Source organism: Lepidochelys kempii, chromosome 1 (assembly GCF_965140285.1).
Source record: "Lepidochelys kempii isolate rLepKem1 chromosome 1, rLepKem1.hap1, whole genome shotgun sequence".
Taxonomy (NCBI): domain Eukaryota; kingdom Metazoa; phylum Chordata; order Testudines; family Cheloniidae; genus Lepidochelys; species Lepidochelys kempii.
Window position 1 is genome coordinate 140,236,850 of NC_136380.1, and position 15,102 is coordinate 140,251,951.

General features: G+C 42.7%; 1 protein-coding gene across 1 annotated transcript in view; it reads left to right on the forward strand.

Annotated features, from left to right (window-relative positions):
- Nucleotides 1–14,376, forward strand: part of PPEF1 (protein phosphatase with EF-hand domain 1) — a 56,713-nt gene extending 42,337 nt beyond the window's left edge. Inside the window, exons 9-17 of the mRNA XM_073328038.1 lie at nucleotides 456–492; nucleotides 984–1,133; nucleotides 2,828–3,148; nucleotides 4,400–4,585; nucleotides 6,362–6,504; nucleotides 7,505–7,611; nucleotides 10,270–10,433; nucleotides 12,769–12,853; nucleotides 13,050–14,376. Coding sequence (XP_073184139.1) covers nucleotides 456–492; nucleotides 984–1,133; nucleotides 2,828–3,148; nucleotides 4,400–4,585; nucleotides 6,362–6,504; nucleotides 7,505–7,611; nucleotides 10,270–10,433; nucleotides 12,769–12,853; nucleotides 13,050–13,234 — 1,378 coding nt within the window. The 3' untranslated portion in view covers nucleotides 13,235–14,376. The remainder of the gene's footprint in view (nucleotides 1–455; nucleotides 493–983; nucleotides 1,134–2,827; nucleotides 3,149–4,399; nucleotides 4,586–6,361; nucleotides 6,505–7,504; nucleotides 7,612–10,269; nucleotides 10,434–12,768; nucleotides 12,854–13,049) is intronic.
- Nucleotides 14,377–15,102: the final 726 nt, after the last annotated feature.

The following is a 15,102-nucleotide window of genomic DNA, read 5'->3' on the forward strand; positions in this document are numbered from 1 at the left end:
TGCTCTGAAGTCACTTAAGTGCCTTTGAAAATCCGTAAGGCAAAAGAATTGCATGAAATTTCTCTTTTGCTAATGGGCAAGAGCCCACCAATTCCTTTTGCTCTAGGTTCTGTTTCTGCCCAGGAAGTTTTGGCTCCATTAACATTGTATAATGGTCAAAACTCATTCTCAAGCAAATGAATCAGAGTAGAGGAAAGCCATTTGTGTATATTGTTAAATCAGGAAAATGTCTGGAAAAGTTGTGGGGGTGGAAGAGGAAAGAGGGAATGGAGAATTCCTAGAAGTTACTGTAGTTTTCATTTTTTTGTAATTATTATTGTTGACGATTTAGAGTGTATGCACTAGCTATAATGGCAGAAGTAATGTTTCACATGAATCATAGAAACTATTGCCGGGTTATAGTGAAAAGTGATCATGCAGAAAGCCAGTTTGTGATGCTGTCTTTGTTTTTTCAGATATGGCTTCACAAAAGAAGTTATGAAGAAGTACCGGGTAAGATATCTTTTCTCCCCCCTTATTTGCTTCCAACATGTGCTGACTGAAGTGTGTGTTAACAAGAAGATTTGCTCTCAAGAATGTAGTGTAAATACAGAGTAATTCCATCAAGATCAATGGAATTATTTTGCATTTATACAAGTGTAACAGTGAGATTAGAATTTGAACAGTTAGTTTTACTTATGTACAGAGATGTATGAAGTAAAATAGGAAAAGTTTATGAAGCCAAACAATAAACATCAGAAAAAATGACGCTGAAAGAGTAACAAAACGATCAAGGCAGAATCAAACAGTCCTGAAGGTAAATTTTGGAATGTATATATTCATATTATATTTCTGGGTTAAACCAATGGGCATAATTGTTCATACAGATTATTGAAGTCCAAGCAAAACAATAAGGTCAAAAGAAACTTCCACATTATTTACTTGTTGTGATAAGCACCAGTGACTTTCAAGAATGATATCTAATAAAATAATATATTTTACAGTCCCATGGCAAAAAAATTTTAAATCTTCTGCAAGATGTTTATAGCTGGCTTCCCCTTGCCACTGTAATTGACAGCAAAGTACTAATCGTACATGGAGGAATATCAGACACCACTGATTTGGATTTCCTGAATTTATTTAAGAGAAATAAGGTAAGAGACTGTACTACTGTAGAGTTACCTTTATTCTGTTTGTGATCTCTGAAAGTGTTTACTAGTAAAAATATTAAGGTAAAGTTATCTAAGCATTTTATAGATTTAGAGAAGACAGTAGATACTACCTAAAGAAAATACAGCAAAATAGAGACAATGACTTCTTCAGAAGGAAACATTTGTGGTGAATGGTGCCAATGGACATTTGAGCCAAATCTTCAGCTGGTGTAAATGAGTGTAGATCCACTGAGATAAGTGGAGCTACACCAATTTACACCACCTGAGCATCTGACCCACTATATAGTAAGACCATATGTTTGTCTAGAAAATATGAAAATTACCTTATTTTAACAACTTGCAGAAGTTTCAGGAGAACTAGGAAATCCATCAGTGTGTGAATTTCCTCCTTTTTAATCCAGTTCAACTTTCCTTTAGTGATAGTTGTGCACTGGGGCCCCAGCCCTACAATCTGATCTGTGCAAGCAGAACTCCTCGGCCTGCATGGAGCTACTTTGCAGCTGGGTGAAATCCCACAGAAGTCAAAAATCTCTGCCTATTTGGATCCTGTTTCAGGATCAGACCCAGAGGCAGCCAAAATTCCACTTTTCATAACTGAAACAAGTTCAGAAGACAAGAGGTCAAATTCGGCCCTGAGATTAAGCAGGTGCAACTCCTGCTGAAAACAGTGGAAGTTACTAACACCAAGTCTATGCTTGGCCTGTTATTTGCAGATATTAATGCAGCTGCTATGCAACGCATAATTAACGTGTGAAATCACCTCTGCAGGAGAGTACTGAAATACTTCAGTAAGAATCAGACATTTGTGAGCCGGATTCCAAATGCACTGGCATTTGTGGTATTCCAAACTGATACCTGGCACAATTTGCTGCCAGAAGCAGTTTCTATATCTAGCTATTATTTTTTGGCACGCTACACAATCCCCACTTATATTTTTGAGTCAGTGCCTTAGGTAGATAACAACTGTTTGGATGTTGATCAAGACCATGGGGAAAGACAGCTTCGGCTCAGATATTTAGGACTCTGTGGAAGAAAATTATGGTAGTAGTAGAATCAATTTTCTTTTTCTTTAATAAATTGTTTAATACACACACTTTTTTGGCTAAAAAAATGAGCTAGTGCAAGTGAATCTCAAAAGAATATGCAAGAAGCAGCCTGACTCTTTCAAGAAAAGGTTTGTTTTAAAATGAATTGCCAAGGCCAACCTATGCAGCTCTAGAAGAGCACTAGCCCTGGTGAACAATCAAGGAGCTTAGGTTTATTTAAGGGTATAGTGTCTGATTCGCTACTGGGTTACTCCCGTTTTATCCTGGTGTTATTCCATTGATTTCAACTGAGTTAAACCAGAGTAATGCTAGAATAAAGAGTGGAGAATCAGGTCCATGTTTCTCAGTGAATACCATTTCATCCCCAATGTTATTGATAAAGGGGCAGATTTTCAACATAGGTATCTAACTTCCAATGGAATTAGGTACTGAAGTTTCTACCGGGAGTTCAAGAACTGTATTTGGTGAAAAGTTAAAACTCAGAGTTTAAATCCAGAGTAGTGATGAGTTAATATTTCCTTCAAGCAGTTGTTGCTGAGATATGGAGCATATGATGAAATATAGTGCATCTTTGACTTTTTTGATTTATATAAGCATCAATGAATATGCACTGATGAGTCTGTCTTTTAGATGAAGTCTATGCTGAGACCACCGAAATCAAGCACAGAGAGAAACCATGACCTGGAAAGAACTGACTTTGTAGAGTACTCTCCTATAATAAGAGTCAAGAGATGCCTTCCTGGGCAGGCTATTGCTGTCAAAGGAATGACCAGGCCTTCATCATCTAGCCATAGAAGACGATACACCGGTGATCTATTGGATGCTGGGGAGCACAGGTGTCTGCTTCATGATGGTGCTAGCTCTGGCCCGCTCCTAGATGCACAGTATCTAGAGTGCGGTGTTCATATGCCGAGCGTGCCTTCAGAATTAACAGCAAAGGAATGGAAACAAGTATGTGAAACCAAATACAGACTTCTTTAAAAACAAACTATCTGTATAGGCAAATGGAATTTATTTTGTGTAAACAGGATGTTTTGATTCTGAGATGAATAGAGAAAACTTTTTCTTTCAGACATCATTCTGGGCAGTCAAGGCGATTTTCATTATGGCTGACTCTACCGTCTACCTCTGGTCATTCAAATGCACTTCAAGACACATCACTTTATTCTACAAATAAATATGTTTTATGTACTATATTTTCTCAGTGTTCAAAATATCTCAATAGCAAACATTTCAATCCATTTCAATAGTATCTGATGCAGTTGAGTGTCCTTGTGTGGTAGGATCTGATAGTACAAAAGGTACTTTTAGTTTCAATGGGCTGTAATTTCACAGTCGTCAGTCAAAAACTGCACCTATTTTGTGGTTGCAGTGCACACACGAGCAGGCTTGGGGAGCTGGACGCTAACCTACCCAACAGATCCCAACTCCTCGGGTTTGTGGTATGCAGGGCCTGCTGATTGTTCAGGGAGAAGGGATTTACCTTTGTCAGCTTCCCTCCATTTTTGCCTTGTTCCAAAGAACAAGATTAAGCCCTCAGTGTACAATAATTTAATGAATTGTGACAACTCTGTGATTTTAATTCACAGAGCTGTTTGTAATCTGAAAAAATAATTGTAAGGCAGGGGTATATTTTCCGAGTTTCTCTTTGGTCAGCTCCTTTAAGCAGAAGTGGATGGTTATATTGGCTTCTGTGTGGGCAACTCTCTTCTAACATAGGAAACCTGCCTCCTGCCACTGACCCATGTGACTTAGGAAAGCAGGTCCTTAAACTAATACAATGGAGACTGATAAAACTCTAGTGTAGAAATTAGACTATTCTTTTGAAATGTGAGTCTTCCAAAGACAACAGAAAACAAAAAGCAAGTGTTTTGTTCTCTCTGGAGTGTATTAGTTTCTGAAATTGTTTGGAAATACAGTATAAAATCTACCTAGTGATTTACATTTAAAAACTCAACTCAGATGGCTTTTGTTTAATAAACGCAAATAAAAAGAAATGTTTTCCAAGCAAAAGGAATGTATTAGTTTAAGGAAATAAAGAAAACCTGAGAAGTCTAGCCTGAGAAGTATCTTATTGTGCTTAGGGCCCCTGTAATAGCCAGCATTTCTAAATAAAGTCCCAAATAAAGTATTTATTTCTAAATAAACTGACAATGTTGTACTAATTGTCAGTAATCATGTGTGTTGGTTTGTTCTTCAAAGGTGGCTGATATTCTTTGGAGTGATCCAAAAACCCAGAATGGCTGCACACCAAACAAATCTCGAGGAGGTGGTTGCTACTTTGGGCCCGATGTTACTGCCAGGCTGCTTAAACGGTATAATCTGAAGATGCTGATCAGGTCTCATGAATGCAAACAAGAAGGTTATGAGATCAGTCATGATGGGCAGGTAAGATTGTCACGTATAAAATAAAATGCTGCTGTGAACTTCACAGAAAACCCCATAGGAGTAACCTCAAATGTATCAGCTAAGTCAATTGGTGAAAAAGAGTGAGTTCTATAAAACGGGTATTGGGAATATTCACAGTACTCATGTGAGGTTTTCTTAGGCAAAACTTCCCTCACCTTGAAGGGGAGATTTGTTAATGACAACAAGAATGGCGCCATAGCCACCCGTGCTTTGAAATCGCTGAAAACCTCCACTCAAGTCACACTGTCTCTGCCTTAGGAAAGTGCATTTTTTAAAAAAAGCGTGTCTCTGTGTCTCTGAAAAAAGCACTGAAAGGCCCACTGACTGTGCACTTTGTAATAGAAACATTATAGGGCTTACTGCACGTGCTTCTGCACGTGCTTCTGCAACTTGTTTTTTGCACACTGGAAATTTGTCAGGACAAATGCTAGTTAGAGCTGCATCACTGAGGGTAGAGAAAGAATCTGAACTACGTTTTTGTGCCTGAAATCTTACCCTGGGTAAATTCTAGTTTTGGGAAATTGAGAGGGAAGATGTTCCTGGGTCATTTCCTGTTACTCAAGCCTAAAATTCCAATAATCTTTTTGTAGCTATGCTATAGTCCATTATTATGAGTTACATTCATTATTGCATGGGTTTGCAACCTGAGGGTCATGACCAATGTTCCCTCTAATTTTGTACAGCCATGTGCGGAATGAATTTTGTTATGTGCACCAATATGGAGGTGATGTGTGGTGGGGGTGGAGCCAAGGGGTTCGGCATGTGGGAGGGGGCTCAGAGCTGTGGCACAGGGTTGGGGTGCAGGGGGGTGAGGGCTCTGGCTGGGGGTGTGGGCCTTGGGTTGATGCCAGGGATGAGGGGTTCAGGGTGCCGAAGGGGGCTCAGGGATGGGGCAGAGGGTTGGGGTGCAGGGGGGGTGAGGGCTCTGGCTGGGGGTGCAGGCCCTGGGGTGGGGCCAGGGATGAGGGGTTTAGGGTACCCTGGGGCTGCGGCGGGGAGAGAGGACTCCCCCCAGGCCTCTCTTGCCGCAGCAGCTTGGGGCAAGGGGAGAGGCATCTCTCCCTGGCTGCTGCAGCTCCAAGCCCAGGGCCGGGGCCAGGGCTCTTCTTCCCAGCTGCGGCAGCTTCAAGCTCCAAGGCTGGAACTGGGGCAGGGGCGCCTTTTCCTGGCCACAGAAGTTCTGAGGCTGGGCCAGGGGAGGGGTGCCTCTCCCCATCTGCGTGGCCCTTGATAGCATGGTGCGTGGCCGTACAGCTTAGAGGGAACTTAGGTCATGACCACCCTGTCCTTCTCATGTTGCTAATGGGAGATGAGTTCCAGTGTGGGAAAGGTCAAGACCCACTGTATTGTAAGTATATCAACGTACATGTTACTTTAATTCATCTGAGTAATTTCCTTCATCTTCTTGGCCTCTCTCTCTCTGACACACATGGCTAGAAGGAAGGGAAGGAGATTCAAAACCATTTAGACCCCAGGGAAATGTTGCCTTTGTGGCAAGTGTAATTATATGTTGTTTGTCTTATAAAGTGAAGTCCTCATGGAAAAAGTAAAAAATGAAGTCCTGAAGCAGGACTAGAGTTGACATTTTGTTTAGTTGAGCAGCCATTGGCAGGCTTATAGATTTATTAGGGTTTTACACTTGTTTTAATTCATTTTGTAACCTGTCTCAATTTTCTAAAGCCAGTTTTAAACTTCAGTCAAAAAGGGAGCAGCTTTAATCAATCCCACTGATTTCTTTTTTTCTTTTATTATCAGGTTATCACTATTTTTTCTGCCTCTAACTACTATGAAGATGGCAGCAACCGTGGTGCTTATCTCAAACTGAATCCTGATTTGATACCTCGCTTTGTGCAGTATCAAGTCAGTAAATGCACACGCAAACAGACTCTTCACCAGAGGTACAGTAAGGACAACACATCTAATGGATACAGGCATAGGCGCCGACTCCGTGGGTGCTCCACCCAAGCTCACCCCTCCCCCCCACTCCCGGCCGCCAGTGGCCCCTGCCAATCAACTCCCAGTGCCTCCTGAACAGCTGTTCTGCAGCATGTGGGAGTCACTGGGATGGAGCGGGGAGGAGTGGAAACGAGGGGTGCTCGGAGGAGGGGGCGGAAAGAGGCGGGGTGGGGGTGGAGCAGGGATGGGAAGAGACGGGTTGGTGATGGGGCCTTGGGGGAAGGGGTGGAGTGGGAGTGGGGCCTGGGGCTAAGTGAGGGTTGAGCACCCCTGGGGAAAATTAGAATCCGGCGCCTGTGAATCCATGTACAGTGTATCAATACTAACCCAGAATGTGTGAATTGTTCACGGCAGAAGTTACAAGAGAGGTTTAATTGTATTTGCACAGCCCTTTACGTTACTTGGTTTTCTTTTTTTTTAAATGGATTTAAAAACAAATGTGATAACAGATAAAAGGGGTTCCAACAGCTCTAATTTGATTGTTCTGAGTTATTTGCAGTGCTATAAAAAGAATCAAGGATTTGAATTGTATAAGACAGCAAATGTACAGGATATGTCGAGCCTGATTCGCCATTGTATGACACCATTTTCACACCGGTGTAATGCCATGGCGTAAAACTGGAGTAATACTGGTGTGAATCAGGCCCAAGAATTTTGTCAGAACAATTCTGCCATGCATGACACTAGAGTCCACTTTGCTAATGTAAAGGACTTATACTTGACTGTGTAATGTCTGTCATGAATAACTCAGCCACCAAATAAGCTCAGACCATTCTTTTGGGTTTTTTAATGTCACTGTTTTAGGGGGCTCGTTGCAGGGCTCCTAAACTGAGATTGTTTGTTACAGGGGATTGGTACACAATAAATACTGCATATGGAAAAATTTGAAGAGCTAGAGAATTTCAATCCTTGAATTGTCCACTCTGATTGTTTTCTTCATAGGGTGAGTGTAGTTGAATGGTCTGCATTAAAGTCATTACGAGAGAAACTTTACTCCCGGAGATCAGAACTCATTGCAGCTTTCAGACAATATGACCCAAATGACACAGGTAATGAAACCAACCACAGATGAAAGTAATTAGCTCTTAAAATTAAGTTGCCAGCATTGTCATCAAATAGGACCAAAAATGCACTCTCTCTAAAATTTAGTTAACAGCTATTAAGTATCTGGATTTGTATTATTATTTGATTGTATTATGAATAGAACATTATTTCTTCTGTGTAGTAGGATAGTTTCCCATGTAAAGACATACAAACACTGCATAGAACAAACATCCCACAAACTGGAGTACATCAAGAGTACCGTTTGTCTGAATACTTGATACATATCAGGAGCACAACATATTTTTCACATGAATGGCATCCACCGAGGAGACTGCAATCTGTAAAATACATGATTAAACAAAGGAAGAGCCTAATTCTGTGAGAGACTGAATACCCCCAATTCCCAGTGAAGTCAATAGGAGCTAAGGGCCCTCAGCACCTTACAGGAGGTGCTCAACACTTCAAAGGGATCAGGCCCTAAATATGCCTGTCAAAAGGCTGCTGTTGGATGCCATTGGAGTAGGTCCAGAAAATGGTCTTCTGCTTTGTCCTTCATTACTGGATCTTTGCCAATGCTTATATAAGTATAAGGGAGAGTAGAAGAATATGCCAGGGAATCAAGGATGCATCATAGTGCACTGCTGGATGGAAGTCTTGTGAAGAATTTCAGGGTTTTGCATTTGTGAGGCCTGGCGAATGGACCCAAGCCATGCTAGGTGGGTGTGGGTTTCATGAGCTCCCAGAATTCTCCATAAGTGAGGTGACAGTCTGAAGAATGTCCCTGGCTCCGGGAGGCCTTTCACCCTGGACAAGGCATCAGCCACTCCATTTTCTGTCCAAAGAATCATAGAATCATAGACTTTAAGATCAGAAGGGACCATTATGATTGTCTAGTCTGACCTGCACAACGCAGGCCACAGAATCTCACCCACCCACTCCTGTAACAAACCCCTAACCTATGTCTGAGCTATTGAAGTCCTCAAATTGTGGTTTAAAGACTTCAAGGTGCAGAGAATCCTCCAGCAAGTGACCCGTGCCCCACACTGCTGAGGAAGGCGAAAAACCCCCAGGGCCTCTACCAATCTGCCCTGGAGGAAAATTCCTTCCCGACCCCAAATATGGCAATCAGCTGAACCCTGAGCATGTGGGCAAGACTCACCAGCCAGACACCCAGGAAAGAATTCTCTGTAGTAACTCAGATCCCACCCCATCTAACATCCCATCACAAGCCATTGGGCATATTTACCGCTAATAGCTGAAGATCAATTAATTGCCAAAATTAGGCTATCCCATCATATCATCCCTTCTATAAATTTATCAAGCTGAGTCTGGAAGCCAGATATGTCTTTTGCCCTCACTGCTTCCCTTGGAAGGCTGTTCCAGTTAGATTCCATACCTTTGAGTGCACTCGGGACAAGTATCAATCTGCCATCCTCCACTGAATAACACATAGCACTTTGTACTACCCCACTTAGGCCCAGTGGGTTTCTTGTTCCTGGGAATTAGGAACTGCACAAAAGCTTCTTCCAAATCAGGAGTGTCCAGAGCTGCCTCTCACTGTATTTCAGCACAAGGTTTCTGAAAATGGGGGGAGGAAACCTGACCAGTTCACTTATTCATATAGGAGCCTGATGGATTGTGTTGGACCCTGTGTAGCTTTGTTATAGGAGAGCTGTGAAGTATGGAATTTTTTGATTATCCAGCCTGATTTGCTGCCTCAGTATCCGGGGAGCTTCCAGTTACTATTTGTGTGGGAAGCCATCTCATGTTTCCTGGGAGGTGGGGTTTAGGTGTGACAGTTAGTCAATGGTGCATGCTTCTTTCCAGGTGAAATGAGTGAAGGGGTTGGTACTGAAGTCCAGGCCTTAGGGCCTTAAGCATCATACTAGGAGAGGAAATCCAGCTAAGGAAGAAGTGGGCAGCTGAAGAAATTCACAGATAGAAAGTGCCCCAACTATGAAAGTAAGGGTTTGGGCAGGCACAAGTCCAGCAGTGCTAAGGCAGTCTCTGCCTCGGGAGCATTTCTAAACTCCTCCATTGCTAGACATCTTCAGAAAGCTATGTCGGTGTGGAACTGAGATCAGGGGTAAAAAGCCAGAGAGTGGGCACCTCCTCCATATAGTCTGACAAGTCTCTAGAATGGGCGAAGCTGTCGGGCAATACCACTAGAGAACACAAACACTGAGGCATCAAGTGAAGGTAAATCTGTGGTTGGTTGACATTGGATGGACTATTTGCATAGGAATAGGGATTGAAATCTTTGGGCACCAGAAATCTTTTCCTCATTACACTACCTCACGCCGTGTCCTTTAAAGGTGATAACCGAAATGTTAAGGTCGTAAACACCATTTCAGAGCTAAACAGTCAAGTCACATTTTCTAGGTCTTATGTGGCCCTATCAGCTGTGCATGGTAATATAGCTACAGTATATGTTTGCAGGACCTCAAATCTGTAACATTCCTTTTGAATAAAGTAATTGCTCAGTATACAGTTATTTCAAATGTACTAAAACACTTCAATATTGTCTAGTTTTTGTGTCAAAGAATATTTGTATTAGACTATTCTGCAACTCTTTAAAAAAACAGCAACAAAAATTGCTAGCAGTTAGTAAGAGTGTGTTGTTTGGCATGCATTTATAACCATGAAATGATCCATTTTGACAGGAAGAATTTCTGCCACTGAATGGGCCTCAGCAGTGGAATCTGTTTTACATCTGGATCTCCCATGGAGGACTCTGCGTTCTCGGTTGGTGCAGCTTGCTCCAGGTGGAAATGTCGAGTATCTTTCATGTTTTAATGATTTGGAAATAAAGCCAGCTATAAAAGAGGTAAGAGAAAAAGAGTCATATCCAAATCTTACAGGAACATTTTCTTGGAAGCTGGATGGACAATTTCTTGGACAATTGAGGCCAGATTTTCAAAATACTCAATTTCCATGTAGGAAGCTAAATAAAATGCTTTTCAAAAAGTGCTAAATAAGAAGTGAGCTCCTTTATATCTCTCCATTTATTAAAGTGATTTAAGGATTTATCTGCACTGTTAAGTGAAGGTCTGATTGTAGTATGGGTAGTGTAGCGGGGTGGACACCCGCTCAGGCCCAGAGGGGTTTAAGATAGCCCTGGGAGAGGGCTAGGGCAGGGGAAGAGCTGGGCTGATTGGCAGAGCAGCCGCGGCTGGGGGCCATGCCCCAAACAGACCCAGTGGGCCTTATAAAAGCCAGGGAAGCCAGGAGCAGAAGAGACACCCTCTTTCTAGCTGTGAGAGGGAGGGACCTGGCTGCAGAGACCGGAATAGAGGACCTAGTTTGGTGCAGGGCTGGGGAAAGGCCAAGGGAGCTGGGGAGCTCTGGCCTAGAAAAGCCCCAGGCTGCGAGCCTGGTAAGGTCTATTAGGTACGGGGGTTGCAGGGGCAGCCACGCGTAGGCAGAGGCAGCAGGTCCAAACCCAACCTTGCTGGTGATGAGTGGCTCATACTGCAGTCTGCCCTAGGGCGCAGGGGCTAGCTGGTGACAGGCAGGAGCCTACGACTGAGGTGAGGTAGGGATAGTGGGTGGGGGGTTCCCCTGGGAGGGAGAGACCCAGAACTGTGGGGTACTGCCAGGGGGCAGCACCCAGTGAAAGGGGCACCGGGGTCCTGGGAGGGACACGGGAGCCAGCAGCAAGGCGAGACACCGGCCTGAAGAGGGCGCTCCAGAAGCTGGTGAGCTAATTCCCTGAGATGAGTAGCAGGGGCCGCGGCCGGTGAGTCTGTGCCCGGTTACAGGTAGGCATACCTTAAATCTAGCTAGCATGAGTAACAGTAGCAGTGAACACGTGGTGGCATGAGCTTGTACTTGGGCTAGCCACCTGAGCGCAAGTCCGCTGGGGATCCTGGGTACATACTCAGGTTGCTAGGCTGTGCTGAAGCCCGTGCTTCCATTTCTATTGTTAGCTGTGCTAGCTAGATTAAAGCTGCCATGGGTATGCCTACCTGTGCTTCAATCATGCTTTCACTTGCAGTGTGAACTTTCCTAAATAGGAGCACTTGGGTGCTGAGCCCTTTTGGAAGTCTGGCTTGTTTGTCGGTAGCTACCGGTGTGGTGCTCCGCTCTTGTTCGATGATGATAACAGTCAGCTGCATGCGTGTTCCCTCTGTGTGCTGCCCCAGCTCTGCGCAGATAGCTAACACAGCAGACCCCAAGAGAACCCCCAAAAACCACAGACTCTAGTAAGGTACGAAGGAACCTGAGCCAGGTTTATTGTCAGATGAAGTACGGAAATAGATCCCTATAGACTCTACAGGGCATATTACGAATTTGTGCTCCCTGGCAATGGACACAGCTCAGTCAGTGGCGGGATACTCCACTGCCCTCTAGGCTGGACAAAGATGTGTGCTCTAGGACCTACTTTTATACTGTTGCAGGACAGATTACTCATCATAGTTCAAACGAATCTATCCATCATGTTGTCCTTTTGACCCTGTCTTTAAGATGCACCTGCCTGTTCCTTGTTACGTCTATGGATTGTCTTGCCACCGTCTTGGCACAAGTTCTCCTCATTAGCACGTGTGTGTGTGTGTGTGTGCGCACGTGCCTCTAACAACCTTTTCTTGCCAACTTCTGTGAGTGGGACCTGCCTCTGGCTCACAGCCCAGCTTTGCTTGTCACTGCCTGGAAGTACTTTGGTTCAGGCTTAAGGCCTCAGACTGGGCCTCTGATACAAGAATTTATGTTTCAGGGTGTCCTCTTACTACATGGCCTGTAGCTGAAGTTTCCATTTTTTTTCAAAGTAAGAACAGTCGGGTCACTTTCCATATGCACCTTTAAGTTGTGTGTCTTTGAGAGCATAATATGCAGCACCCCGACAAGTTATTTGCGCTTTCATTAATAATCACTTATCATAGATGTGAAAGGCTCCTTATCCCAGTGACAATTCTCACTGCCACCCAGTGGCAACGTATCTGGCAACTGAAAGACAGACAAGTATTGTCTACTGCGGTTTGTTCAGGGCCGGAGAGAAACCCCTGCTTGGAAGCTGTGCTAAAAGAGTCTTTTTAATGTTTGAAAATGTATGCTTTGTGTATTAGTTTTGTTTTTTAGATTGGTACAATGTCTGTCCTGTTTGTTAGTCTAAATCAGATTGAGGTACGATCTGCCCACGGATTGTAATTTCAAAATCTTTTTAGGTTCAACCAGCTTTGGTGGAAACCTTGTACAGATACAGAACTGATCTGGAGATAATCTTTAACATCATTGACAAAGATCATTCAGGTACATTGGGGTAATTTCTGCTTACTACTACAGGTCTATGAAGCATCTATTTGTTGTTATTGTGGGTAAGTGATGTGTGTCTCCAGCCGTCATTATATAGCAAATAAATTCCAAAGGTGGTAGGTGGCAGATAGCCCTTTTGAGGGGAGACAGGTGAGTTGAATAGTGCACTGCTTCCCCCTTCTGTCTCCTTTAGGTCTGATCTCCATTGAGGAATTTCGCCAGACATGGAAGCTCTTCAATTCTCATCTCAAAATCGACATAGATGATGAATCCATTGACAACCTAGCCCGCAGCATTGACTTCAACAAAGATGGCAGCATTGACTTCAATGAATTTTTAGAGGCCTTTCATGTGGTTAATAAATTTGAAAACAAGTAGAAGCAGAATTCGTGTCAGAAGTTCTTGTCAGGAACTTGCATGTTTGCTGGTGATATTATGCTGCACTGAGAAACATAATGCCTGTCTGAGAGAGAATGGACTGCTCGTTCTGATAAGGCAGCATGGTAAACATATGAGGTGGAGAACCAGAAGCATTGTGCTGTTTGGGGAAGTCATTGCTCAGCCACTTGTAAACTGTGGACAGCTGCTACACAGGAGGATATTAATGATGAGAGAGAAGAGATGAAAAACTTTAACTGCCTTCTTATGGGGTGGTTGGTTGCCTGATGGTAGAGCAGGACACGGCCATATTAGCAACTTGTTTGATTCCAGTCCTTGTTTCTTTATCGCCTGACCATTGGGAACTTGATCACTGCCAGTGTAGCTCCTTTAACCTTGTGGGAAGTTAAGGTGATCTTCTTTGTGTGGCTCAACAACAGTCCTCACAGATGAGAAGAATTGATGTACTCTGAAGGAAGTCCTTTCTGGTCCTGCTTGATTGATCAGATGGTGTTTCCAATGAGGGATATGATAGGGAAAAGTAGAGATCCTTTGGACCAGCTATTCCTAAGGTTGAAAACTGAGAGGAGAAACACTCATCTACAGAAACTATTCTACATTTAAACTAGTATTTTGCATGATGCTAATAAATTAATAATTTCAGTTCAATACTACCTCTCTTACTATTGTTTACATACATAGCCTATTATTTAAAGACAAAGTGTTTGCTTGTTACTGATTCCCCCGTGTGCTAGGATAGTTAATGAAATTCTTTTGAAAAGCCTGCCCTTATGTTGTTTTTTTTTCTGAATAGGTCTCATTATGATAAGAATGGAGATCCATTAAGTTTAAACTCAAAATACATGTTATTGTCTTGCATGGGCATAAATATGTGGTCAATAACAGAATAAAAATCTTAGCTTTCAAAGCAATTAAAAATGTGGTATATTATCCTGCTTCACTGGTTTTGGTCTTGTATGGATCACAGTAGAACACTGATTTCCTCCATAAATAACTTGGGCATTTTATTAAAGAGGAATTGACTAAGAAAATGATGGTAATAAGGAAGCTTTGTGGCACTGCGCACGAGATGCTTCAACATAGCAAAGACAAAGTTCTTGGATTTGAACATCATATGGAATGGGTACATGGAACACAGTCGTACAAGGGGTTTACATTCCAAAAAAGCAAAGTGTGAGATATTAAGAAAATTACTGAGCTTGATGCAGTGGGAGGAAGTATCTATGTGGAACAATTCTGGAACATTGTGTGCCATCATAAACCGCAACAAATGACACTTTCTCTGAAACAGAATAAAAGAAAGAATAATAGGTGGCCAGTGTTACTGTAGAAGGGACTGCTTAGTGATATTAGGGTTAACAGAAGAAGCAGTATTTGTCTGTACAGAGAATTAGCTTGCAAAAAAGCAGAATCAACTAGTATGATACAAAGGGGATAAGTAGAGTAATAAAGGCCTATAGGTGAGCTTGTGAAGTCTTACTTTAACAACAAAATGTTCTGGCCATTGGGGCCTAATCCCACTCTCACTGAAGTCTAAGAATATTTTTCCATTGGAAGGATCAGTCCCAGTTAGAAGCACTGAAGACCTTGTAAGTACTGCATGCAAAGGTATCAGTAAGAAGCATGTGTGGATGACACTCGTTTCAGGTTTGAAGGCAGTGAACTCATGAGTTTACTTGAATCATTCCAATTATTTTTCAAGCATGGAGAACAAGGAAGGTACCCCAGGACTGGAAAAAATAATGGTGATTATTTAAATAACACTCAAAAACAGAATGGGAGGGAAATGATCTTCCAGATATCTTCCTTACTTTTCAGTTGTAATTGAGGTAAAAAATGCTTGTACT